Source organism: Charadrius vociferus, unplaced genomic scaffold (genome assembly GCF_000708025.1).
Source record: "Charadrius vociferus isolate BGI_N301 unplaced genomic scaffold, ASM70802v2 scaffold1, whole genome shotgun sequence".
Lineage (NCBI taxonomy): Eukaryota > Metazoa > Chordata > Aves > Charadriiformes > Charadriidae > Charadrius > Charadrius vociferus.
Window position 1 is genome coordinate 2,507,692 of NW_009647680.1, and position 26,792 is coordinate 2,534,483.

At 38.0% G+C, this 26,792-nt stretch overlaps 2 protein-coding genes across 2 annotated transcripts in view; one reads left to right on the forward strand and one right to left on the reverse strand.

Moving 5' to 3' along the window:
• Positions 1–1,020: 1,020 nt before the first annotated feature.
• SMCO4 (single-pass membrane protein with coiled-coil domains 4) lies at positions 1,021–1,894 on the forward strand. The gene has a single exon (XM_009881178.1). The coding sequence runs from the start codon at positions 1,153–1,155 to the stop codon at positions 1,330–1,332; it is 180 nt and encodes a 59-aa protein (XP_009879480.1). The 5' UTR covers positions 1,021–1,152; the 3' UTR covers positions 1,333–1,894.
• Positions 1,895–9,153: 7,259 nt separating this feature from the next.
• The window catches only part of CCDC67 (coiled-coil domain containing 67), a 43,431-nt gene continuing 25,792 nt past the window's right edge, over positions 9,154–26,792 (reverse strand). The window contains exons 9-14 of the mRNA XM_009881179.1: positions 25,704–25,901; positions 24,589–24,675; positions 21,661–21,860; positions 19,027–19,029; positions 15,815–15,953; positions 9,154–9,324 (exon numbers count right to left, since the gene is read on the reverse strand). Of these exons, the coding sequence (XP_009879481.1) occupies positions 9,154–9,324; positions 15,815–15,953; positions 19,027–19,029; positions 21,661–21,860; positions 24,589–24,675; positions 25,704–25,901 (798 nt within the window). The remainder of the gene's footprint in view (positions 9,325–15,814; positions 15,954–19,026; positions 19,030–21,660; positions 21,861–24,588; positions 24,676–25,703; positions 25,902–26,792) is intronic.

Consider the following 26,792-nt stretch of genomic DNA (forward strand, 5'->3'; position numbering starts at 1 on the left):
AAGTTTGTGTTTAGATACGTCTGGTCTGTATCCAGCTACCATGCCGCTGCAGAAATGGGGGATGTGGTAAAGAGGAAAACTGCCAAACAGTTGGCATCCTCCCTCCTCCCCGCACGGTCAGTGAATTACACAGCTGTAGGCAGCTTAGGGGCAAAAAACTTAGGGTGTGAAAATATTAAGCACCTACTAATTCTCTTTATTTCAGAGAGGCTTTCATACCATGCGGTGGTTTTGTTAATCTGACTTTATAGATACTTCTGCTTTTAAAAATTGGTCTAGTAGGTGCTTCAGAGCAGCTACCTTATTAATGGCTGCTTGTCTACACCAGTGATTTATAAGCAGGCTGGTTATCGTTTGGAATCTTTTTCTTATAAAAATGACAGTTGTAATAAGAGTGACAGTACTGAGTCATGTTATAATTTAGACTTTGTTCTGTGGCAGCCAGAAGTGTAAGTTAAGCAGCTCTTTCCCCATGTTTCTTCCTGTTAGAATACCCTTTATTCCAATAAATACCTGGTGAGGGTGATAAACGTTTAATGCTCTTCCTTATGGCAGGGTGCGTGCTTGCCCTTCCTCCTTCTGGAGGTTTGTAGGGAGCCACAGAGCTTTAGTCGGGGGCCTGCTGCTGCTAGGAGAAGGGGCAGCTGGTACTCTGTGTTGACACAAGACTAATACATATTATTTTCATTAAGTCTTTAGCCACGTTATCTTGTTTGCCTTAGAGGGTAAAATATATGGTGCTGGGCTTTGGTTCTGGCTTAACAGAGCACAAGTCCAGTGCTCTCGGACAAACACACGCACCGTGATGAACTGCTGTAGTGTTTATGGGGAAAGCGTTACTGATGAGCTGAACAAGTGCCCTCTGATTCCATTTCCTTTAAAGAAGCTGCATAGATATTGGTGCCAGTTGGATAAAAGATTTTATCCAACCAAGTGCCAAGTGGAACTGCAAATGGTTTTAATAACTAGAATATGTGTAGATCTTGCTCAAAAGAATTGTTTATTTCCTTCTTTTGCAGTTTCTTGCACAGCCAACCACTTGAAGGAGAGGGAATTCTTCAACCCTTTTGTTTCAAAAGACCTTGGACTGTTTTCTGCTGCTCAACTTGTTTCGCTCGCCTGTTTTGGTGAACAAAAGATCCGAAGAGGAGGATGAGGCAGCTAAGAGGAAAACCCAAAAAAGAGACCTCCAAAGATAAAAAGGAGAGAAAACAGGCTATGCAAGAGGCCCGGCAACAAATCACCACTGTCGTGCTTCCCACGCTGGCTGTTGTAGTACTGCTGATTGTTGTGTTTGTTTATGTCGCGACTCGTCCAAATACAACTGAATGATGCAGCTTTTCAGACTTTCTAGCTTTGGGGTATTAATAATTTTATCAAGAGCCAAAAGGAACTCTCTGCCACTCTTCTAGTACTTTACAAAGGAACTTGCTGGTATTGTCAGTCTTTCTCTTGGTTAGGGTCCCGCAGATTCTCTTTAGGAATGTAACATAAAACGTATTAGTGAGTGCGTCAGTACGTTTTATGCTCCAGTTCATGTGCCTTTCAGAATTTTAAAATGGTGTTTTTCTTAAATCTGTTTGAAGCTCTATATTGTAAAAGAAAATCGTGTTCTGCTATAAATTTGTAAAAAAAAAATCAGCTTCCAGCTTTTATCGCTGTTATGGATAAAGTTGCTCCCATGAGCTCCTGTATGTTATTTCAGAACTTCCAAAGAAGTACAGTTCTTCTTTGTACTTAATGTCATATGAAGTGCTTTGATTCAGAAAGGATATATTTATTTTTTGAATAAAAGAGAGAAGTCTTACTTCGAATCTTCAAATTATTTTGCAAAAAATGTGACTTATTGTGAAAGCCTCCATTGTGTAATAATTTTTTCATTAAACACTATATAGTTCACGCAAAAGGAATTGCTTTTTGCTGTGAAAAACGCCGAGTGAACACTTCAGGTTCCGCCGGTAGGAATCTTACGGAGTTTGGAAAGGGAGATTCTACCAGTTTATGGTGAGGTGATAACAAACTATATAAACACAGTTGTTTATGTGGATGTGAAATATTTAAAACTGTATAGAAGTGACAATTAAAAGGTGATTTTGGATACAGCCCTTGATTTTTTTTTTATTTTTTTTTTTTAAGGGAAATAAAAGTAACGTTAGCATAACTTAGGTCTCTAATCTATTTGCTGAAGTGAGCTGCTGTCCTGTGACATCCCCCTCTCCTCCTCACTTAAAGGAAGCTGTGAGCACATTTAAGGCAGTTTTATTCTAGGAAATCAAGCTATAAATTCTGATCAAAAAGCTTCAATAATCCTGTATTCTTCTACAGCCCTCTCTCATCCAGATATTACAAGGCACTCGCTAAGCACTAACCTTCAGAAGACTGGGGAGGGAATTTGAGAACTCTCGACTGATGGTTAAATAGAGGCCAAGCAAGGAAGAACGTGATGCTGCAGCGCACTGGAGCGTAGCAGGAGATATTTCTGCGCTGACAGTCAAAGCCTCCCTTGAATCTTTACTTCACACAGCCTTTCGGCACAGGGATAGTCTCGGTGAAGTCAGTGGGACTGTTGGTATGCGTGCCAGCCAAAGGCTGTGCCTTGCTGCCTGCGTTAACCCTGCGTTTTGCTCCTGTGCAGAATGCTACTGCCAACCAAAGTTGTGTTGTGGGAAAAATAACGTAGGCAAGCAAATGCAATTCTCTGCAGCAGACTTTGCCCTAAGGGACATGTCCCCAAAGTGGGATGAGTCTACAGCCAGCTATAAACTAACCCTGTTCAGAACGAGATGGATACCATGTGATGCTGGGATGGCTGCGGCTAGTGACGCTTGCTGTGCCACTGCTGCCAGTAGTGCCTAGAATTAAACAGGCCCCGCTAACTAAGATGTTTTGAAATACAAAAATTGCTAAAAACTAAAAGTAAGAGTTTGGCTGAACCGGTAGGTTGGTTCCCTCCTGGCCCCAGCCTGCAGCGTAGTTGGGATATGCGCACAGCAAACCATGCAGACAAGGTGGCCGTCAGGGTATGCCCAGAAGAGTGTTTACCCAGCGGGTGACCGGCGGGAAGGCTGCTGCGGAGCCCCTGTGCTCACCGAGCCACGCGCTGGGACTGGAAATTATCTCTGCTTTGGTACTGGGAACTGCTTCCTTCAGCTGGAGAGATCCGAAATGATGCATCTGTGAAAGTAATGGCTTAGTCTGTGTCATCTCCCAGCTGTTCCTGTTCTCCCAGGCACCAAATCATTTTTGTCCTATTTTTATTTTATCCTCAGTCAGGGATGGCTGCACTGGAGCTCTGCTTGTTTGTCCTTTTTTGAGAGGGGGTGTTCAGCTTAAATAAAATTTATGCCTGAGGAAGTGAACAAAAGTGTGTGTAGTTTAAATATGTGTCTTCTGCAGGAGACTCGGCGTCTTGAGTGTCTGGAACAGAAGCAAACATTCCGCTAATCTCTTCCACAGATTCCTCTTCCTCATCTTCCTCTTCCAAAGACTCCTAACCGAGGTTGTCCTGGCCTTGCTCATTCTGTGGTCCTTTCTGATGGCTCTGACAAAGTCCCCGTGACTTTCCCGTCTCTGAGTAGCAGGTTTATTTCAGTCCGTTCCACCTGCAGGGCTTTTTCATCAGCCCAAGCAATAATTTCATAATTTGGGAAGCCTTCCCTGAAACTGTTCAGAGTCCTTACCTGGTTTTCCCCCTCCTTAGTTTTCTGCAAGAGTTGAGTCTGTGACACGTAAGAGCAATTAACTGGCTGATAACAACTAAATAGGTAGAAGGTCAGTTGGGTTAGATAATATTTAAGATTACTTCTCTAATGAGATGTTTCGTTTCTGCTGCTTTTTCTTATGCTCTCCCTTTGTCTTCTGTCATCTGAAACTTCTTCAGGTCACAATAATCTTTTCAGAGACAAATGTGTATTAATATGCACCTATAGCTTAATGCTAATAAGAGACATTATGTATTTCAGTTCCCTGAAATGTGCAATTTTACTGAGTGCTAATTGAGAGGAAAATAGTGTTACACGTTCTGAATTGTTCCTCACACAGAAGCCAGCATTGATTTCACAGTTTGACTCTCAAAAAAAAATAAATTCTCTAGTAAACAATGAAGTTGGATTCTGACATTTTCTACCAAATTCCCTTTTACGAGTATTGGATGTGAGAATGCGCATTTGGAAAAATGGTATGAAGCATCTGTAGACAGGTGTCAAAAATCACTGGGAAATAATCGGGAAGTAAATTAATGGCAGTTGCCCAAATGTCAACTCCTGTGAACTTCTCAGCCGAAAGTGTAACTGTGTCTCTGGTTTTTTGACTGTATTACTCCAACTGTCAGTTACCTTCAAAAATGTTTTAGAAATAGGGTTTCAAATCTTTTCCCAGCATACAGTAGCTTGTGGGCAAAACTGAATGATTTATTACAGGCATTTTACCAGAAAACTCGTGCTGAGGTACTTCTTCAGCAGTGTCTTAAGATATGGTTTCCATGAGTGCTCATTATGAGGTGAAGTCATTAAAAACCTGCCATTGCCTTCTGATAAATCGAGTTATAGAAGCAATTTCTTAAAACCAATTTTTCAAAGCGTAAGTCAAATCTGAGTCAAATACTTAAAGATCGAGGTTTGAATGGAGTTTTATAAATGTCTTCGAAGTGCTAAGAAAATAAAGGAATGTTGTCAAGTATTCTCATGAATGGTAAACACCCATGTGTGTTGTAAACGGCCCCAGCTCCCCACAGCCGAGTAGGAGAAGCCGGCGAGGCGGCCTGTGCTCTGAAGGAAGAATGACACGTATTTTCAGAACTCAGCGAAATTGGCTCTCAGTCTTCTGTTTCGATCCATCCGCATGAGAATGTTTACTTATTCACATCCTGATGCTCGGAGAACAGCACTTTTAAATACATGCGGCAGAGAAAATGCATTGTTCTTTTTTCAGACTATTTAAGTTCAGTGCCCAGATGGTATCCATACAGGCTTGAACAACAAAAATTCTTGTTACGGTGCTTACATGGGATATGGAGGACCAGAACTTCTGTAGGATTTCTTGCTCCATCTGGGATTGTCCCAGGGTTCACGTCAAGTCAAATAATTCCTACATCTGTCACAGGAAGTTCAGTGACAGGATGGTTTAGGACTGCTCTGTACACGCAAAAATGTTCTTGTAAGGTAACTGGGCAAACGCATTCTTGATCAATCTCTTTCAAACCTGCTGGCAGTTTGGTTCAGAGTAGATCAGAGGAACAAACTGATCGGTTTGTTGGTTTCGGAAGGGAGACGAGTGCAGTGTATCAGCATCGTGGGGCATTGCTCAACCCACTAGTGGAAATTTGGATGCAGCACATAAAATTACAGCCTATTTGTGGATTGAGGGTGTCCATGTGATTAAATAGTAAGTCAGACACAGTGAACTTTGAGATCTGAACCCTACAGTGAGGAAAAAACAACACACAGTTCCCACATTGGTTTGGCCCGTTCAAACGAGCTCTGCTATGAACAATCTTTACCCCGGAATTTTTTCACTGCTGTGTCTGAGGAGAAAAAAAACAGCTTTCCTAGCACAAAGCAGTTGGTGTAAAATCTAGCGTATAGCTATTTTACATAGAATTAAACTAAAAAAATGATTGTGAATGATATAATGGGCTGCTGTAGGTTGCGAAGCCAGACTTGAACGTAATCCTATCGTCCGTATGATGCAGTGTAACGACCTTCTCCCCAGTGCCCCCTGCCCTCTGCCCCCTGACAGCCGTCTGGGGGCTGGGAGACCCGTGGGCAGCCAGCGGCAGCGCTGGCTGCAGTGCCGTGCAGACCCCAGCTGGCTCTCCAAATAAAACTTTGCTGACTGGGCTGACATACCATAGCTGTCCAGTCACTTGGGACTCACCTCGTTACACAGTCTCTGTTGATGACTTCTTTCTCATCCCCACTGGTGGTGTTTAGTTTTGAGTCATTAAGTGGTTCGGTACTTATCGTACCACTTAAATCAGGAATTATAACCACTGTGATAAACCCAGAACAGTGAGACTGGGGGGTTTAGGTGCTTTCTGTGGTATCTGATCCCAGCAGAGATGTGTTAGCCTTTGACCGGGTCAGCTAAAGTCATTGCTCAAGTCAACCCATCAGAAAAGCAGGAAAGCTGTGCCTGTGATTTTTCATAATGTTTGTCCATTTTTGTGTTCGTTTGGCACTGTGTTTTGCTGCTGCTGTTTGCACTCCTCTCTGCATGGATCAGTGTACCCACCATCTGACACTCTCCCGTTCTTATATTCCTAAATTTCCCATACAAAAAAGATGAGAGGAAGAAATGGTGGGAAGAAAACACGCTAAATACCCAACTTTCATGTGAGCCACTTTTAAACGTTTCTGCTCAGTTACCGTCGTTTCACTGACTGCCCCATCAGAGTAAGTTTTGGGAAGTGAACTGGACAGCAATGGTCTGGCAGCGCTTTTACCACCATTTCAAAATTATATCTCGATGAAACATGTTGGCAGCTGTGTGTACATGACCTCTGTTTTTCCTTCAGCAAAAAAAGCTGGTGGCAGCCCGAACCATTGTTCTTTTTATTTAAAACAAGTCTTTCAACTGGGAGCCAAAAAAAATGCTTTTCAGTAAAGCTTTGACAAATCATAGAAGTAGTCCAGCAGCTTACAAGAATTTTCCATTGCCCAGCTATTCAGAGAGTAGAATAGAATTTTTTTGTATGTTTTGGGTAATCCACAGCTCCCAAACATTGCACCTTGTCCTGTCCTATCATTAATAATTCATTTTTTTCATTTTTATTGATGCTTTCAGACATTTATAACCGTGGATCCTTCTGATTATTCCTTTTTTGACAACATACGTACATCTCCAATCTCTGTTCGTAGGGTATATAATTTCTCAGTCTTTATTATTTCTGCTGTCCATCATTCTTTAAAAAGTTTTCTGAATAACTTGAAATGTGGTACATGCTGTACACACTATTTTTGGCATGATAACATCAGGAATATGTATTTTCCTTCCAAAACTTCACCAGTTTAATCAAGTTTCCACTATTTAATGCAGTTGAAGTATCGAGAACCACCAGCGTGGCTCTGGCTGTACTCTGGCAGCAATGGGCTCTTGTTTGAATTGGGGACTCTCAGATGAGGAACCTTTGCTGATTTTGGCTGGCAGAGAGAAGGGTGACCTTTCACGTAAGTATGTGTTTAAAGAAATGGCACTTTGATCCATACTGTCTCAGCACATTTGTGGCATAATATGCTGTGAGCAGGAAATGGCAGTAAACAAGCAGGCTGTTCAGATACAGGTACTTTGCAGTTTTCAGTGCTTTTCATGGGGAGTTTATTATATGGCGTTACACAAAAGCCAGGCTCAAACTAACTCTGTTATTTCGTTAGCCAAAGTTAGTAGCTTGGCCAGATCTTCAAATGCTTTAGAAAAAAAATCTTACAAATTTTTTGATAATTTCATTCATTCTGCATCATGACACAGATCTGTATCATGAGAGGGATCTTCAGGCCTGGACTGGATTCGGACAAAACATTTCTTTGAAGAACTGGTGCACACTGTCTTCTATGTTTAAATCTCACAGTAGCAAAAGAATCTGGCTAACTGGCTAATATCCCATTATTTTTTTTCTCTTGCCCATTTTGTTGTTTTTTTGCTTCTGCAGATCTTTCCCGGCTTAAAATTTAGCTTCGTTTCCAGGCATTCCTCAATTTCTTCATTAGTTCTTTTAAAACTCCCAGATGCATCTACCCTTAATTGAGGATGCATATATATTTAGTTTTTCAGATGTCCTTCCATCATCTTTTTATTCGGTCCTCGTTCCTCCAGCTGAGTCTAGTAATTTTCCTGAATTTTCCTGTAAAAGGTTCTTTGATTTCCTCATTTTCATTACTCATTTTATTGCAAACCAAGCCAAACTGGTATTTAAAATCTTGTTATTTCATGTAAGTGTGATGCAGTGTATTTTGTCTTAATGGAAATACAGCTTCCGAAAACAATTTACATTTTTGCTGTGGTCTTGAATATCAATGAGACTTCATTTACTCACAAACTGGAGCTGTTTGACAGTCTGGTATTATTTTTATCCAGATTTTTCCAGGAAGTTGGCAACAGTATATGCTGGAAAGCAGTTCTTCAGGATCTCTTTCACTGAAACTGGTGGTTCATCAACACTGTCTGTAATTTCTGTTTCGCTTGCACAGCAATAGAATTCAGTATGAATTGCAAATAAAAAGAATCTCAACATTATGCAGTTTTTCGGCACATGGAGTTGAATTAACTCTGTTTGGTTTTATAATGTTTTCCTGTGTTGTAGAAAAATATAAAGAATTTAGGCCCTTACAACTCAATGATCTTCAAGGTCCTTTCCAGCCTAAACCATTCTATGATTCTATGATTCTATGAAGCTAAAGGTTTTTTCCCCTATTCCAATGTAGTTAAACAATGAGCCGACATAGTATCTAAACATCAATACCAGAGTAGGTGCTTTCGAAGACTGAATTTAAAAGTTGTAAACTATTAATGTAAAGCCTATAAAGCACCTGAGATCAGACTCTGCCCCAGGTGAAGTCCATAGGTCTGGCAAAAGAGGCAATATGGGTGGCTTCAAAATACGTGCTTTGCCTACTTACGTTCCCCTCACAGACCAGCGTGGCTTACAGCATAGGAAAAAGCGAGCTCAAACGCCTCATTTCAAGAGTCCCAAGGGCTGTTTCTATAGACGAGAATAACCAGAGCATAGATAAGCTCTTTATGCTAGGAGCTATGACATGGCTAAAGACACCTATTATTCTTGTTCTGTGCAATCCAGAGAATTTCTCCTGGGTGATTATATTTTCAAGGGAATAATTCCAGTTATTAGCCCTCTATACATCACAGAATTGAAAGTATCTTACTTAATTTACAGTGCTGCAACAGGGTCTCTGCTGCACACAATTTAACTATGCAAAACCAACCTGTATATTTTAGAATATGTTTAGAGTACAATATTTTATAGTCAACTTACAATATTCCTAAATCCGTAGGATAACGATTATCTTACTGAAACCTCAGTGTTAAAAATACATGCTATTGGCAATGGGCCTAAATACGTTAAGCAACTAGTTGCAGATTTTAGTTCTAAGAAACTCATGGGTGATTACTTGGTTTTATTTTCTTAGTTGTGTGACTGGCTTAAGTATGCCTGCTTTGCTGTATCCCAGTATATTTTTTTAGAGTATTTTCAGAATGTCTTTGCAGTTCTTCAAGGTGCAAATTTAAACGTTCTTCAAACTCTCTTGTATGTTTCTCTTCCTCTTGAAGGAACTTCTCTGTTGTTGCAAGGAGGGACATCTCAGGGGGATACTGAACAATGAACAGAAAATCATAGTTAGTAGAAACCAGCAAGTACTACAACATATTTGCATTATCAAATTTTAGATTTGAAACGCATCTTAACCCATAGCAGCTTATAGTGCTATAATGCTGTATACCCCCCAAGAAAAACATGAGTCTGGGCATACATTTTTAAAGGCATTCAGGTACCTAAATGACATAATGGGAACATGATGTTTGAATACCTGTGATATTCACAGCATTAGGATGTAGATTTGCCATTAAAAATTTAAATATCCCATTAGACAGAATTAAGCTGCTTCACAACATCCAAAGTCTTTGGATCACCTAAAGGTTATGTTTGTCACTTGTATAATTTAGACCAGGACAGAGGACAATAATCTGGTTTTTGGAATTACAGAATATAAGTCATTGGGTACTGCTGATTGCCTCCTGTAATTTTAGCTCTATGCTTCTGTGATGTGATGCTTTCTGAGAAAAGGAAGAAAACCTATGCTCATTTCAGTACTATCAACTTCAAGCCCCGATATTCTGAAGAATGTACTAAATTTTATTCGCTGCAGTAGTTCACTGAAAAATCTTCTTTCCATTTAATAAGCATTTAGTAGACTGAGACATAAACCATAACAAAATCGGTCTTAAAATGGTTGTCATGGGATGCAGAGTTGTATAAAGCAAAGGACATGAGTGAGTCTTTGCTGAAACAAGTTCTAAATTTTTAAGCAGCAATTTTTGTTAATTGTTTTTGCTAATACTTAGCATGCATTCATTGGAATGTCTTTATCGAAAGAAATATGAAATAATTTTTCTTTGCCTAAAGATATTATGCTTGTTTAAATAAATTCAATGCTTATTTGTATAGATAAACACAATTTTATGACAAGAATTTTTAACATTCGATGGAGAAAAAACAGTATAGGAGCTCTAATACTGAGTAAAAGAAAGATAATTTTCTCTCTTTATATGATCACATATTGAGAAAGATGATTGAAATTTATTATCTTCATTAAAACATATGTTAAATAGTTTTAATAACTGATAATTAGTCTAGAATCTCTGGTTTTGTTTTTCCTAGAATTTAAGAAGCAGAGTTTATCTGTCAGCACATCAAATAGGAATGGCTTCAAATTATTTAAATATTCAAATGTTTTGTGGAAAAGGCCAATTCTATTACACCTGTAAAATTTTATTCTAGGCTCCATTGTGTCAGAATGGGGTATTCCCTATTTCCACGGCAACTAGAGGCAGACTCGGTCTTTGCTTTCAGCCTGGTTTAAAACTGCCCTTTAACAGTTTTTCAGGCCAAAATATAATAACTAGAAAAATGCTTTAAAGCACTATCCTATTCAAACTCTTTGCTGCAGGTCTTGAGATGAAATTTAGAGATTTCCTACAGGAAACCCCCTTTTCTTTTCAAAGTACAGCACGTAAGCGATAGCTGGAAATAAATTCTGAATGTAATACCATCCTTCCAGAGTGAGGCAGGCTTTCTAGGATAGGGCTCCTAAAATGAAATTCACAAATAAAGCAGAATCTTCCTTTTCAGTCCTTTTTTTTTTTCAGTCACTCCAAATTAGTGTTTTAACGGGGCAGGAAAGAAAAAGCGACGTGATTTGCCATGTAGGATTAAGGAACCCAAAGGTATTGGATCACTTTGTGCCACAACACTCTTCTATTAAAGCCTGCACTAGCAGGGATAAGAAAGACTGTTAATCTTCCAATGTTTGAGAAACTGTGGAGGGAGATCACCATCCTCATAAACACATGCAGGATTTCCCACCCATAAATCATCATTTTCCTATGAATCATAGAATCATGGAGTAGTTTGGGTTGGAAGGGACCTTAAGGATCATCTAGTTCCAATCCCCCTCCCATGGGCAGGGACACCTTCCACAAGACCAGGTTACTCAAAGCCCCATCCAAGCTGGTCTTGTTGAAGAGTTGTTCCTGAGATTTTGAATGTCATGGCTACACGCCCATTTATTCCTTCATGGGCTAGGTCACAGAAATATCTCCTTGTGACGTTTGGATTCAATGATAGAGTTGGCAGTGCCATTTTGAAGTATTTGAAGAAGTTTTTTGTATTATGAAAAAGACATTGGCTTTGGAGGCTTTACTTAAAGGATCACCATGTGTTTTGCTTACTGAATACCAGCTCTGAAATCACTGATTCAATACTGAGCAAATAAAATACTTCCGGTGAGAAGCATAATAAACTGGGAAAATTTAAATCTGAAATATGAATTTAATAGGTGTCATCACCTACAGAAAAGTCATGTCAGGCTTTTCCATAAGAACAGCAGATTGACATGAATCCTAGACTTCAGAAATGTTATATCAATTTATGAGAGATTCTCCAAGATTCATTATAACAATGTTTACAATTGATGACTTCCAATTAAAAACATATTGGCCTCATGATCAAGCTATTTTCCTAAAATGCTAGTGTCCTTCGCTTCAACTGGTACTTACTTTGATGTATTTTTTCTTGAAATACACTGTAAACTGCAAATGAGACATTTCTGAATTTCCTCAGAGTTGAGAGAAGAATGTTTATCACTTAGAATAAGCAGATCATGGTTCCCTACAGCTCCTTACCCGAGGGTCAGACATCACTATCATTTTAGATAGGTCCCTAATGCACTGTTTTTTATGCACTTTGAGAGAAGGTTGTACCTAAACAGGCCAAAAAGGCAACATTTCTTGTTAGCAATTAAGCTTTGCTTTCCAGCCTCTGGTCTGTTCTTTCACCATGTTCTTTATTGTCTTTACTTTCAGTGCCTGAGGAAGAAAAACCATAAAGAAACTGCTTTAATCCATGTATCGGATAAGATTCATGGTCCCTAGTTTTGAATTTCTTTTCCTCAGATAACACTTTTATGTCTTTCGGTTTTCTAACTGGAGCTGGATAGAAATAGGTTCATTAGTAACCCATTTTTTGGGTAGTTCGGCAACAAGAACTCTACTTTTTCATATCTACGGTGTCAGCTGATCCTGTATTTCTTTGGGGTAAACCAGTCATGAGAATCACCTTTTTGCCTCATCATTTGCTGGAAATGAAGGAGCGCGCCTGATAGAGATGCATATTACCACAAATGAAATATGTGCTAAATGTCTTCTCCTTAAGAGAGAATTACCCAAAGTGCTTGCGAATTCACTCTGGATTGCTGGGGAGAAGCACTTCAGGAAGCTAGGTCTATTCTCTCTTGCAGACTGCCTAATTAATTTGCTTAGAGTTAGCGCTTTCTTGCCCCAGGAGCTGTCCCAGCATTCTTGGATGCACCCTCAGCAGGGCAGCAAGAAAGCTTTAACACTGGGGATATTCTAACATTTAGTGGTCAAATCATGAGTGGTCAAATCCTAGAGTGTTAAAGTCTGCTCACGTTTAGTCCCTTCTACTTTCCAGGAAAGTTCTTGTAACACCAAGACTAGAAATTGGCCTGGCTAATTTTAGTCTCTCTGTGACTAAATTTAGGGACTTTAGGGGGTAGCTTCCTCTAACCTTACACTGCACTACTTCGGCAGCGGGTACAGATGCCTGTCTTCAACATGCTTCTGCTCATATATGAATCGAAATGGAGCCTAGGAAATGGCCAAGCATTATAGAAAGGTTTTTAGAGGGCCTAGGTACCTAACCAGCTAGGTACTCACCGCGGAGTGAGAGGCATGGACCACAGCATGCCTCAGGGTAGGCTCAAGACTGTCAAAATCATTCCTAATAATGTCCTGTGGTAGAATTTCCACAACTTTCCATTGCAATCTATTTATTAAGCAATTTCCCACCCTTAATGTTAGAAAGTTTCCTGATGCTTAATTTAAATTTTCCTTGCTACAGCTTAAGTTTTTCTTGTCTTTCCAAATCTTGAAAGTGAGAACAGACAACATCTGTCCATCATCTGAAGAGAAACAGGAGAAGGTATTTGTGCCTACAAGTTAAAGATCCAGATTGGGAAGCACAATGTACGTAACTGCTTGCTCCACCTGAAATGGAGAAATTGTGTAGAAATGTACTATTCTGAAGGGGCAAACAATCTCATTGCCTAGTCATTTATTTATTTATTTACCTATTTATTTATTTCTTTTCTGTGGGAAAAATTAAACTTGAAGGTGGACATTGGACTCTTCTATGGAATAGTCTTCCCAGAGACTGGGAATGGATCAGGCAACTATTTTCTGAAGAGAGCACACCCCAAAGCACTGTTCAGAGACAAAGCATTTCCTCAGATTTGGAAAGCCTTGAAACAAGAATTTTGGGGGTTATGGGACTTTCCAGTGAATCCCAGCTGAGCCTCCTAGTTTACTCAAAGGCAGAAGTGACTTTATCTACACATGTAACCTGTAAGTAGGAATGTGAAAGGGAACATTTACTAAGGTTTACTGAGGACTCTACTGGGAGGAGAGATGTAAGTCTTTGTGTAAAGCCCTAGAGACTATTTTCTCTCTTCCCTAAATACCAACAGGGTAATTTTGGTACACATCAGGACATCACCTGCAATTACACTGTTTTCAATTGGTGCTACAAATACCCTTCAGATAAAGGGTCCCTTATAACATCTTCAGAAATTTTGAACATACTGGAGATTTCACTTAGGTGAAACATCAGTCCTGAAAACTCTGTCAAAGAACATACAACATATTGTATGTTTTTCCCTCTTTCTCCTTGATGCAATGGCTTTCCACTTGAACACAGAGCTCTACAGTAACAGACTGTTGAATCTCTGCACTAAAGCTGTGGTATCCAATGGCAGTTGGAGTGATAGTTTAATTTTGGCCATCTTCTGAACTTGTACCCGTTTCAATGCCACTGATTTGGACTTAGACACTGCACAAGAAATATCCCTTGCTTAGTAGTTTCATAATGTACTTTGCCCACACACCAGCTGGAAACTGTTTTCCTTATAATCTAGTCAACTATTTTGGCATCGACCCTGTCCTGAGTGCCAGCTGGGATAAGCTGGCATAAGCGACCCTGCAGCTTGCATAAGTGTCTCAGAATGGACATTTTTCTTGGGCTGGCCACAAACAGAAGCTTTGTGGTCTGGTATCTCTGTCTGACACTTCTGACAGAAGACAGGAGGAAAACTGGTGTTTATCAGACTCTCCTGAAAAAGTCCAAACAATTCATTTCATGATTAGCAGTTTAAAGAGGAAAACTCTCAAGCCATGAGAAACCAAAAGCCATTTACTTAAAATTCCTGTGAAGCCTAAGAATATAAAAATGGTAGTGAGGTCAAACATCCAGGACTATGTGGTTCTCACTGTTCTCTGACTACTGGGGCACAGCTGCTGAGACCACGGTCAGTGAAGGGCTGTACTGCAATCCCAGCTTCTCAGGCAGGCCATCACTATGGTGCTCCCTTATCAACAGTCAAATTCTGGACTATGGAGAGAGAGTCTTCCAGCTGCCACATCTCTGGTAGGAAAGGATCAGGATGTGTGCCCATTTCTGAAGTGGACAGCAGAACTGGGGACCACCGCAAACTGCTTGAAGATGACTGTTGGTGTCATGATGCCTCTTCACTTCTACTTAAGGTGACAAGTGGCAAAAAAGTTGCCTATTAGTTCCCCCCAGTAAATGCTGAAGTCTTCCCTCTTCTCTCTCTATCAGCCACACACCTGCAGTTCAGGGTCTCCTGGGTGCAAAGATGCATGTATCACAGCTGGATAGAGAGATGGCTACAGTCCATTCCTCTCTAATCTGTTAGTTCCGTTATTTAATGATGGTGTGGTTGCATAGTTTGAGATCTGGAAAATAAGTGCTAAGTTTTCAACCGTGGCCTGTAGTGGAGGCCTATGGAAGAATAGAAGATACTAAGAAAGATGATAAAGCTCAAATTTAAAAGAGAGATCTAAAGATAAAGAAGTATGGAAAGTTTTTCCTAAGAAGTTGCCCTAAGCAAAGTGGGATTTAGCCCCCTTGTCATGGAGGTTGGTAATCTCCAGCCTATGAAGACTGAAAGAAAGAATGCTGCACTATTACTCTTTCATTTCAAGAAAAAAGAGGATTACAGCAGTTATCGTTTCTGTTCCTTTTCAAATACAATAGCTAACACATAGAAAATAGTTGCTGCAATTCCTCTAATTTCATCCATCAAACAAATGATGCAGAAACTTGATTTGTCTAACAGCACTTAAGGCAGTAAGTTTGCAGGCATTATAGAAACACACTTAAAGCAGAGTGCGCTTACAGAAGGTAATATGAAGCTGAGTGCCCCAGTATAGAAGGCAATGAGCTAAAATGTAGAAATCTCTCTCACAATCGCATAATGGCAGGTAATTATCACCATCGTTATTAGAACAGAGGTATGGCCCAGTAGGGGATGCTTAATCTCCAGAAAAACTGCATTTATGTTAGGATAAGGCATTTCCATTTTTGCTGGACTGGCGCTGTATAAATAATAATGACAACAGGGGTGATTAATTTTTGGCTCCTCCAAGGCTGCATTTGGTCCACAGATGGATCTTTGAAAATATATGTTAGAGGAAAATAGTTACTTACTGATAATTTGCTTTCTTCTGCATTGTAAGCAGCGCTCAGAAAGCTGCCTGTTCTGCCCTTTTCAGGGAACCGCCCACCAAAGCCCAAAGGATACCCCATTGGTGCTGATGGAGATTTATCATCTATTCTCTTTTCATGACTTACGTGAAGCTTATGAGAAGATAAAGTGCTATCACTTTTTGAACCAGTGATATTTCCTTGGCCATATAAAACAGGACTACAGTTTCTGTGGTAGCCACTGGCTGTGAACACAGAAGTCTGTTGACGTTCAATTTCCCATGCATCTTTCTTTTGGAAAGTTCTAAAAGAGAAAAAAGAAAATCAAAGAATGAAAACCAGTTAAAAGCTATTACAGCAAAGCCATTTTTTTAAAATTTTATTTGTTTGTGCAATTTTGATTACTTTGCAAGTTTTTTAAAATACACTTTTACATACACTTTTATTATTTCTATATTTTTAAAATACACTTTTTAAAATTTTTTACAAAAACATGCTTTTGTAACAAGTGAAATCTTTAAGCTTACAAAAGAATTTTTAAGCATTTTATTATGATGTTCCATAGCTCTTACAAGGATCAGAACGGATGTGAAAGCATATATTTGTATTTATTCATAGTTCTGTAAAGCAAAACCTATAACAGTTAACAGCAACTTAAAAAAAAAGCAAGCTATTTTTTTCCTATTCAAAATATCTTCTTTTCCTGGCAGTTCACAGAATCACAGAATGGTCAGGGTTGGAAGGGTCCGCTGGAGATCATCTAGTCCAACCCCCCTGCCAGAGCAGGGTCACCTACAGCAGGTTGCACAGGACAGCGTCCAGGTGGGTTTGGAATGTCTCCAGAGTGGGAGACTCCACCACCTCTCTGGGCAGCCTGTGCCAGTGCTCTGCCACCCTCAAAGTAAAGAAGTTCCTCCTCATGTTAAGATGGAACTTCCTATGTTCAAGTTTGTGCCCGTTACCCCTCATCCTATCACTGGGCACCACTGAAAAAAGACTGTTCCCATCCCCCTGGCACCCTCCCATTAAGTATTGATAAGCATTAATAAGATCCCCCCTCAGTCTTCTTTTCTCTAGAGAACTGAACAATTCTTAGACTATATTGATAAGAGCAGAGAATTTTGAGACTAGCTTGCCCAGATATCTGCTGAATTAGCCTAATCTTCAATTCCATCTTTACTTCTATTATATACCAAACCATGCAAAAAATTTTAAATTTTTCAGATTTTATTACACTTCTGTTACAATATTTCTGAGTGTGGTAAAAATTTCCATTGTACTGAGGTATATGCTTACAATAAAATTGAAATTTTAGTCTTGGGAGGTAAGTACTCTACTTAAACATGATAGTTGTTTGAAAAGATCCTATCATTGCAAAACTCCTAAAACACTTTACTAATTTGAAATGCAGCTATAAAGGCTTTTAAAGATCAAATTCTCTGCCACTAAAATATAATTATCATAAATATCCAAGAGTATGCAGTGCTGCTAAGATCCAAGGAAAAGAGCTTATTTTTTTAAAAAAATAAAAAAGAAGAATTTGCCAAGCACAGGGAATGGACAGTGTTTCCTGCAGAAAGATCACAACATCATTTTCTAATCTTAATTTAAATAGTTGGTGTTGGGAGAGTGTGGTTGTGCAGTCTTAATGGATCCTGCTTGTACATCAGCCCTGAAACCGAGTACTCCATAGATGGACTGTGCAGAACAACTCAGAGAACTAAAGAAGAACATATTTTTCTCTGATTATAAAAGAAGTAGTGATTAAGATACTCTGAATGCTATAGGAAAGCAAATTATAAGCATGATGCTACAATATTATTATTCCTATAACAGTATTATTACAGATTCTAACATAAAACTCTGAGAATATTCACCAAACTTTCCAGTTTTCTAAATCACCTAAAATGTTAACTTTTATGGGAGCAGAGTTTTCTCCTTTCTTTCATGCTTTTCTTTAAATAAACACACGCTGCTCTTTGGGCACAGGAGAATACCTTTTTTTCTTTCTTTCCCCCTTACTTTAAAGTCCGTTCCATCTATTGTTTGGATGAAGGGCACAATGAAAAAAACTGCCACAGCTGAAGACAGATGGCATGAATAATAAAATCACAGATTTTTTTTTCATCTTGTGTTCTGACCTTTTTGGAAGTAATTTCCTCTGTAAACCCACAGTAAAGTCTATGTGATCTGTGTTCTTTTCCCCCCACCAGAACTGCTTCTCTATGCATTTAATAACAGTTATTACTGTTATGTTATAGCTTACTTCACTAAGACCAGAATTTTCAGACTTGGGTGCCTACAGTTATGGTAGCTTTTAGACAGCAAAACCAGATACACCCCCCTCCCCCCAAAAGGACTGATTTTTTTAAAGGAACTCCACTTCCTGCTGTAATCCATAGGACTGCTGGGGGTGTTTGCTATCTTGGAAAAAAACCATGACACCTACATTTAGGTGCTTTGATATGGATACTATGCCTTCACTTCAGACAGATTTCACAGTCGGGGTTTAAATTTCTGCCAGTTCTGTGCAAAATAATAGCTAAGAACATAGTTCTATTTTGAATACAAATGTAAAGGTAGGCAAATATCTGCAAACTGGTAAAAAACTGTCCAATTGTTAACACTGGCAATGCAAATACACTATACCTGCAGTCGAATACCTTATGCTTTCAGTGGGTTTACTGTCATAGTGTATTTAACATATACACATACTTCACAAAAATAATATCACTGTTGACATGGCGACATCTGGGACAAGAAGTGAAAGTCCTCGCAAAGGGAACTTATACAGACAGGATCAATTTTTCCAGACTCATGTATAAAATCAGCCTGGTCCCTATGCGATCAATGACTTCAGTGGTGCAAAACAAATTCCTTACACAGCTTGTGCTGGGCGACATACCCAGTCTTGAGAAAGAAAACAACAGGTCTTTAACAAACAGAATGTCTTCAGAATTCATGTTGTTGCTTTTACCTTGCAAGTGTACCTGCTAGCTTGATTTTAAAAATGGTTAAAAAGTATTTTCCTGAAGAGATTTTTTTTTCACTGCTTCCAGTTTATCTATCGCAGTCAGTGATACAGTGGTGAGTATGACTAAGAGTGTGTGACCTCCAAAGGGTAGTGAAAACCTCTCTGAGGTTTTGCCACTGTCAACACAGATCCTTTAAGGGATCCCCAGCTACCTTAGTAGGCATTCAGTCCCAGCCTTTACCCCCTCACTTTTGCCACATGATGAAAGTGCACTTTGGCTTGACCAATTTTGTGTATATTTTTATGGTAAGTAAGTAGCCTTTCATTTGGAAACTCACATGCATGTTTTAATTTTGGAAGAAACAGGCTATACACATCAGCTTCATCAGAGAAAGCCCTCTTCAACCATGCCAAAATTTAAATCAACCGGTTTTGGCTAAGGTCTAAATAAATTGAAATCTATTGAAATCTTGAGGGTGGGGAAAGCTTATGTAAATGGCAATTAGAAGTAAATTATCATATATGAGAACAGTAATTAATTAAAGTGGTTATAGGTAGGATGTGCCCACAGTCATTTTTAGCAAAAAGATGCCGCTCCTGCATATCTTACTTTGTTATATTTAGAAATTCACCATATACTGCAAAAAAGAAGAAATCATGCCTCCTTCTAAATCGCCAATATAACTTCCTGCAGTTTCCTGTATTTTCTCTAGAGGTCTCCCATCTAACTAATGACTGTGCCCATGCTTAGGATTCTAGTACATATTGTGAGACATGCCTGAAAAATATTATAGAATATACTTGGTTGAAGACATTTTTTTTCATTGTGCAAAACTTTCCAGGTTTCTGAATGCAAACAGGAAAACCAAAAAGTACAGCTTCTGAAAATTACTATTTAAAACACAAACATACACCCCTTGCAGAAACACTATGTTTTCTATTTTTTTACTATGTAAAAAAAGTCTTTTTGCCCTTTCTCCAGTGCCATAATTACCATGGAAACAGAACTGCAAATTAAAACAGAAATAACATGCTTTATTTGCACAATAAAATAAAACAAAACATGCCCCAGAGTTTAACTCAACCAACATCAATTGCCTGGTTTATCTGTATACATTTGATCATTGAAAATTTAATTTTACTTTTCTGAGAAAATCTTGAGGTAGTTCCCTGTTTGGGAACAGAGAACTGACAGTATAGAGAGGGCAAAATTTTAAGAAGACTGGCTGGCTGATGTGTATTTACGGTACACATGGAACTTGCACATTTTTTGAAATCTATATATGTATTTATTTAGCTAAATAGCTTTTCACTTAGGAAATCAAATGCATGTTTTAGATTCCCAAAACCAGTCTCAATATATCTGTTTCATCAGATTAATTGCAATCATAATTTAAATTGTGTTCAGTAGCACGGTTGAGATTTGTGTTGTGAGGAAGCTTAGCTCTTCCAGGTTTCTCTCTCCCAGTTTTGGTTTAACATTGGTCTTCAATCGTTATGAAATCAAAATCCTGCAATTACCTGCACAGTTCTATTGTCTCTTACACTTAAATTCTCATGAATAAAATTTTACAATTCTTCATGCACAGCAAGTGTAATTCCTGAGCAAATGGGAAGAAAACCTTATTTGTTCTCACTTAAGAGTGGAAGCATGAGCAAAAATTGCATTGACCAATTTTTGGTGAAATTATGAGAACTACAGGTGCAGAATGGTCTGTATCCTGGTTTGTAAACATTTGTTTCAGCAAAACCTTCAACATAATTTGAAACGTCATATCTATCTCCGTGTGTGTGTATCATGTATATGCATATATATAAATGCATACATACAACATATAATTTATATATTTACATACACGAGTACTACGTCCAACAAGGAAATTTTAGGTGAGAATGTAGCTACATATAGAAAGGACACCTTTCTATTTTGCAGCACAAAAATCACTTTAAATTTTGCCAAAGACTGAATGTATGACTTTGAAATCTTAACCTGTACAATTCTGTCTCCAATTATTGAAACCTTACTTCACAGAACTGTTTTATATTAGTGCTATCATGTAAGTTATTTATTAATTACAAATAATCAAAAATATTTAGCTCTCTATTAACTTTTACTCTCCTATACTGTGAAATATTGTTTAGCAACGAGTTTAATTTTCTTTTTATTACTGCAATGTCATGATTATAACATGTTTCAAGGTAATTCGGAGCTTCCCTGAATACAGGGAATTAAGAAAGAAGTCATCACTACAGTATGTTCTCTATGAGTCTGAATATTCTTAAGTCTCATTATTTTTCCCTAACAAGGAGTTTACTCTAGCAATGATTTAAACTGGAATTATGTTTCTTTTAAAATTCAGGTCAACCAAGAACACCAAAACTAGACAAGGCATTAAAATACATTTAATGAAACTTCCAACAAATGAAACTGGCAGGACACAAAGCTTTTCAGCCGGAGCTGTAGTTCAAACTGCTTATTAAGATAACCTCCTGTGGAGCAGTTTACCTCTCATGTTGGTTTTTATATCCTTTCCTTGTCTTGTTTTTATTTGGCAGTAAAAATACATTCTGTCCTGTTTTGCAAAACCTGGAACTAAGAATAACTTAAGCAGCACACACAAAGTTTTTTAAGTTGTTTCATGTGACAAATATTAAAATAATGATCAAACATTTCTGGGCCTTCTTTTATTGCCAAATTCAGTTAGCCACCCAGAAAAATGTAGGAAATTCTTACAAATAGATGAACTAGGTCTGATATTTATGGTCATGGGAGTTCCGAATGAACAGAAACAGAAAAAAAAAAGCTTAACAGTTTGGCCTAGCTAGATGCTTCCAAAAAAATAACAGGAAGTTTCATATATGTGTACAATATTACCTCTCTTCCTTTTCTTGCATCTTTGAATGGGTTTGGTAGGTGTGTTCTGTTTCTCCATATGTATCCATGTGATCCAGCATTGGTGTTTCTGTGTCATTTTGTAGTTTAACAAGACTACTTTGTAATCTTACTTTCTCATGTTCCAATTTGTTAATGGAAGCTGCGAAATTTCCATGTTCTTTGTCAGATAAATCTATACTCTGTGAAAGGAGACAAATGCATCATTAAATAGTTATTTTTTTTCCACAATAAATGCATGTTAGTATTTTTAACAAGCAAACACAAAACAATGATCTATGCTAAAGAAAGACTTAGCTACCATATATAATGATGCAACACTTAGAGCAACCCAAGAAAATTGCCTCCAGAAAAAGACACTAGATAAATGGGAAAGAAGGGATAACAGCCTCTGTAACACAATAAAACAAATTAAAATTTCTCAACAAACATGCATTCAAAATATTTTTGTTGGAAATTCATTGCTTGCTTTGTAAAACCTATGACATAAAAGCAATCATAACAGCTATAGCTGCAGACTGTATTGCTCCCTCCAGTAACAATTACACCAAAAATAACAAGAAAAATTATAGAAGTTCATTACTATACCACATACAGGCTATGTCTACAGGCACAATTTAATATCTGTGTCGAGATACAGTCACCTTCAGTTTCAGAAGCAGTAAAGCCACATTAGCACAGTGCTCTCCATCTGTGTTACTAAACCCTGCTTCTCAGCTGGGTTAGCGCACATGGTATAAAACTCAAAATACTGAAAGTGCAAGCAACGTGTGCACCGCAACCCGGGGGGTAAAGTGGCCCATCGACTAGAGTATCAAGAGCAGAAGATGGAAAGTAGTTCTGGAAGTTGGCTGGCCAGCATACTCCATTCCTTTTTTGTCCTCTCTCTTATTCTATGAAGCCTACGCTGCACGCTGAGCTAGCTAATTTGGAACCACCTCTCTGCAGTATACTGCATTGCACTGTGTAAATATATTTGCAATAACAGTATACTGCCATCAACAGAAAATTCTCAAAACTTTTATCAGATTACAAAAGACTAAAAACCCATAAGTTTTATTAAGTTGTGCTTCCATATATTTCTAGGTTTACCCTATTCTCTGGGAACCCAGTAACTCATGAGTATTAAGCATTGGGTTCTTTGTATACTGCTAGCACAACTGGGCTCCCGCACATGAAAGCTTGTCTATTCCTTGCACTAACTGGTCTGATGTCTTCACTTCCTGTAAATCTTGCCTTGCTTAGCTAGTTTTAGAGGAAATTTATGATCGAAGCTGCCATGGAAGTGCCAGAAAGTATAAGAAAATTTAGTATTTTGTGCAAGAATAGGGGCCAGGGGCTCAGCTGTGTTTCCCAAGTAGAGCGAAGTGGCAGAAGAGAGGAAGGAGAATGCTATGTCACCCTACCACCAATAGTTGTAGAATCAGCAGTACAGTTATAATGGCATGAACCCAAAAACTGCACAGGCACAGCTACATTGCTTTTGAAATCTAAACAAGTAACCGTGCCTGATGACGCATTACACCATACTGACTTAGGCTGGCAATAGTTTGAGGGGTCTGTGTAGTGATCTACTCTACTGTACAAACACATCCATAAAAATCTCTCCAGTCCTTGCAATCTTAATATCAAATACCCCACAGTCTTTAATGTTTAGATCCTCACAATACACTAGTAAAGTAGGAAATAATTATTAAGTCCACAAATGCACTGATATGTGGAGTGACCTTGGCCTATCTAGTAACTGGATTTGACTGACAAAATTTAAAAAACGTGCTATCTACAAGGATTCTTGTCAGACAGCTCTGCTCAAACTTCATGAAGAATATCACTGTAGAGAAGAGCTAAATATGCATACACACATCCATCTATGTTTCCACAAGAATATATCATATATACACATACATATATCCATAATATTGTATATGTATATATAGGTAATATATTACTGATAGACATATAGGGCCATGAAGATGACCAGAGGGCTGGAGCACCTCTCCTGTGAAGACATGCTGAAAGAGTTGGGGTTGTTCAGCCTGGAGAAGAGAAGGCTCCAGGGAGACCTTATAGCAGCTTTCCAGTATCTGAAGGGGGGGCCTACAGGAGAGCTGGGGAGGGACTTTTTACAAGGGCATGTAGTGATAAGACGAGGGGGAATGGCTTCAAACTGGAAGAGGATAGATTTAGATTAGAAATTAGGAATAAATTTTTCACCCTGAGCATGGTGAGGCACTGGCACAGGTTGCCCAGAGAAGCTGTGGATGCCCCATCCCTGGAGGTGTTCGAGACAGGGTTGGATGGGGCTTTGAGCAACCTGATCTAGTGGGAGGTGTCCCTGCCCATGGCAGGGGGGTTGGAACTAGATGATTTTTAAGGTCCCTTCTAACCTAAACCAATCTATGATTCTATGCTTTTTATTAATTAAACTTTAAATATCTCCTGTTTGGAAAGAATTAAATACTGTCCTCTGAAAAGAACCTGGGTGGGGGCAAAATGTGTCAGTTTTTTACACTGTTATTTAAATATCATGTGAACAGCGGGGTAAAATAGTAAAAAAGGGACATATTTTTGTACCTGTGAGAATGAGGACTGTTTAAAAATAAATATTTTCTGAAATAAGAAACATCACTTACAAAAAATAAGGTCCCAGAAACTTTTTAGTGTCTAGATAGTTACTGAAAAACTTAGCTTGCTTGTAGTTTACTACAATTAAGGTCAAAATTATTCCTAGCTATTCCCATCTTCAGGCTGTGTGTGAATATCACTTAGTTTTGATTATGTCACACACCTTCTTTTTATTTATTTATTTTATGCAAGCCAGAAATCTCTAAATCTGCAATGATCTCAGTCTACACTTACAATAAATATAAGTAACTGTTCTGCATATTGCATAGATTAAAAAAAAATTACCATGCAACTTTTACACTCCTGGTATTCCACCATCTCTTTTAGATGTGTGTTTTCAGATTGGATAACTTTGTATCGGAAATCCAACAACTAGGAAAAGATTAATTTCTTAGTTAAATGCAGGAATATTACTGTTAAATTGAAATAACATTGAGTATAGATATATGTAAGTTTAATTTTACAAAATATATAAAAAGAATTATGAAAATAACTACAATAAATGTTTTTTAAATACAGCAATACTAAAGCAGAAAGTCTAAATACTAAAGCAGAAGATACACAAATGCAATGCCTCTGATTTTATTTACCTTTTTGAAAGAAGTAATCACTTAGGAAAATAAGGGAGCTCACATGCAGTTAGGAGATACAGAGGGACAGATTTTGCAGGCCACTGAAAGTGTTTTCCTAGTCATGAAGCCTACAAATGACATCCATTCTTTCAGTGATATGATAGAGAATATGGCCTGGTAAAGAGTGCCACAAAGTAGGAGACATCTCTCATTTTCCCAAACACTAACTTTGCTATTGCCAAAAGTCAAGTATTACATTATTCGCAATTTTCAATATGCAGCAACCCTCTCAGAAAACCCAGAGATACCCAGAAACCTCTAAATATGAAGATTATTTTAGTTTACAAAACTAAGTAATGAAGATAACATATTTGTTTTTAAAACTGAAATCAGCCATTAAAACACTGGTATCTTACAGTTTTCAGCTTTAAAATTACCAAACTTTTCTAAGCAGATTTGTAACACTCTTCAAAAAGCTTTAAAAAAACCTTAAAAATTAGGAAACATTCTAGATAATGTAAAAAAGCGTCTCCAATGATAAAGCGCATACAATAACTACAAACTGGAAGTTTTCAAGATCTTTTGCATGTTAAAATGGTAACTACGTCTGATGGTCAGAATGAATTGCAGTTTTGATATATAGTTGATGTATACTGATGTTTTCTTGTTCCAGTATCAATTTGGCTGCTTTAGTAGTATTTCACAGCTATTACAGCACTGCTGATGAAAACTACAGCAAGAAATGTAGTCTTTTTTTCACAGATAATGTATGTCATCATCAATACTGTGGAGTGAAATGATCTAGGCTGGTTTTGCCTGCTTGCATACCTGTTGTTTTGCTAACAATTTGTCTTTTATCTCTAACTCCATTTTTAACTGTCTTTCCAGAAGACTAGCTTTCTCCATGATAGTTGCTATAGTGATCTCCTTCTGATGAAGCTCTTTGGTCAGGTCAGAGATTTCTGTCTTCATTCTTTCCTGCTCAGAGCGATGGGACTGCTCCTCTCGATATAGATGGTTTCTTATCTGTAGCAAATATGTTTCAAAAAGAAAAAATGTTGTGGAGTAAATATGATTGCATCACTTACTACCTACTAGTGACTTTTTTTGCTGTTGCTTCCAAGATACGAACTCTTCTAACCAAATCAGAGATTTTTGAGATTTTATAATAAAATGCCTTCATGAGTCAGTGCACACAACTTTATTTGTACATCTTGTTTCAGTCTTTCTCCTGTGTTTCCATTTGCCTATTTAATATTAGAAATGAAGGAAATATATTCTTTTTAAATGTTAATTTAAATGCTTTGTAATAAAAATGATCTTAATTTTAAGAATTGGAATTCACGGCAAAGAATATCCAAGGAAATATCCATTCAATAAACCTAAGTATGATTTATTTATACTGCTCCTAAGTTAATTTAGGTTTAAAATGAGTTTAATGCAGCCTAAATTAACTTTGGACCAATATAAATAAATCAATCTAGAGACTCTTTAATGAGAAACTATGTTAGAAATAAAGAGTATATATGGTAAATCACTTTATGAGACTCTTTTGTACCACTATATTTAAAATTTAAAGTCAAACTTTCTGCACTATCTCCTGTGCAGAGTTCTCCAAAGAATCAACACAAAGATTGTTTTCATAATCTTTCTACTATAACCAACAATTTAGTACCGATAGATTTTTGTGTTATGTAAGAAACAAAACTACAAAAGCCAGCATAACAACCTTTGAACCCATTTTAGTAATCCTCACAGTACTGTACACAATCAGTAGCAGATGGCATTTCATTTTTATTTATGCAAACTACACAGAAATTCTAGAATTGTAAACAAATAGATGTAGATGCAAAAAACCTATGCACTAGATCATAACTATCATGCCAAAACTGCTGCATCCAAGTCAGCTGCATCCAA

Bases quoted from the DNA above. Each gene is read 5' to 3' on its own strand.
- SMCO4 (XM_009881178.1), top strand. From the start codon at position 1,153: ATGAGGCAGCTAAGAGGAAAACCCAAAAAAGAGACCTCCAAAGATAAA.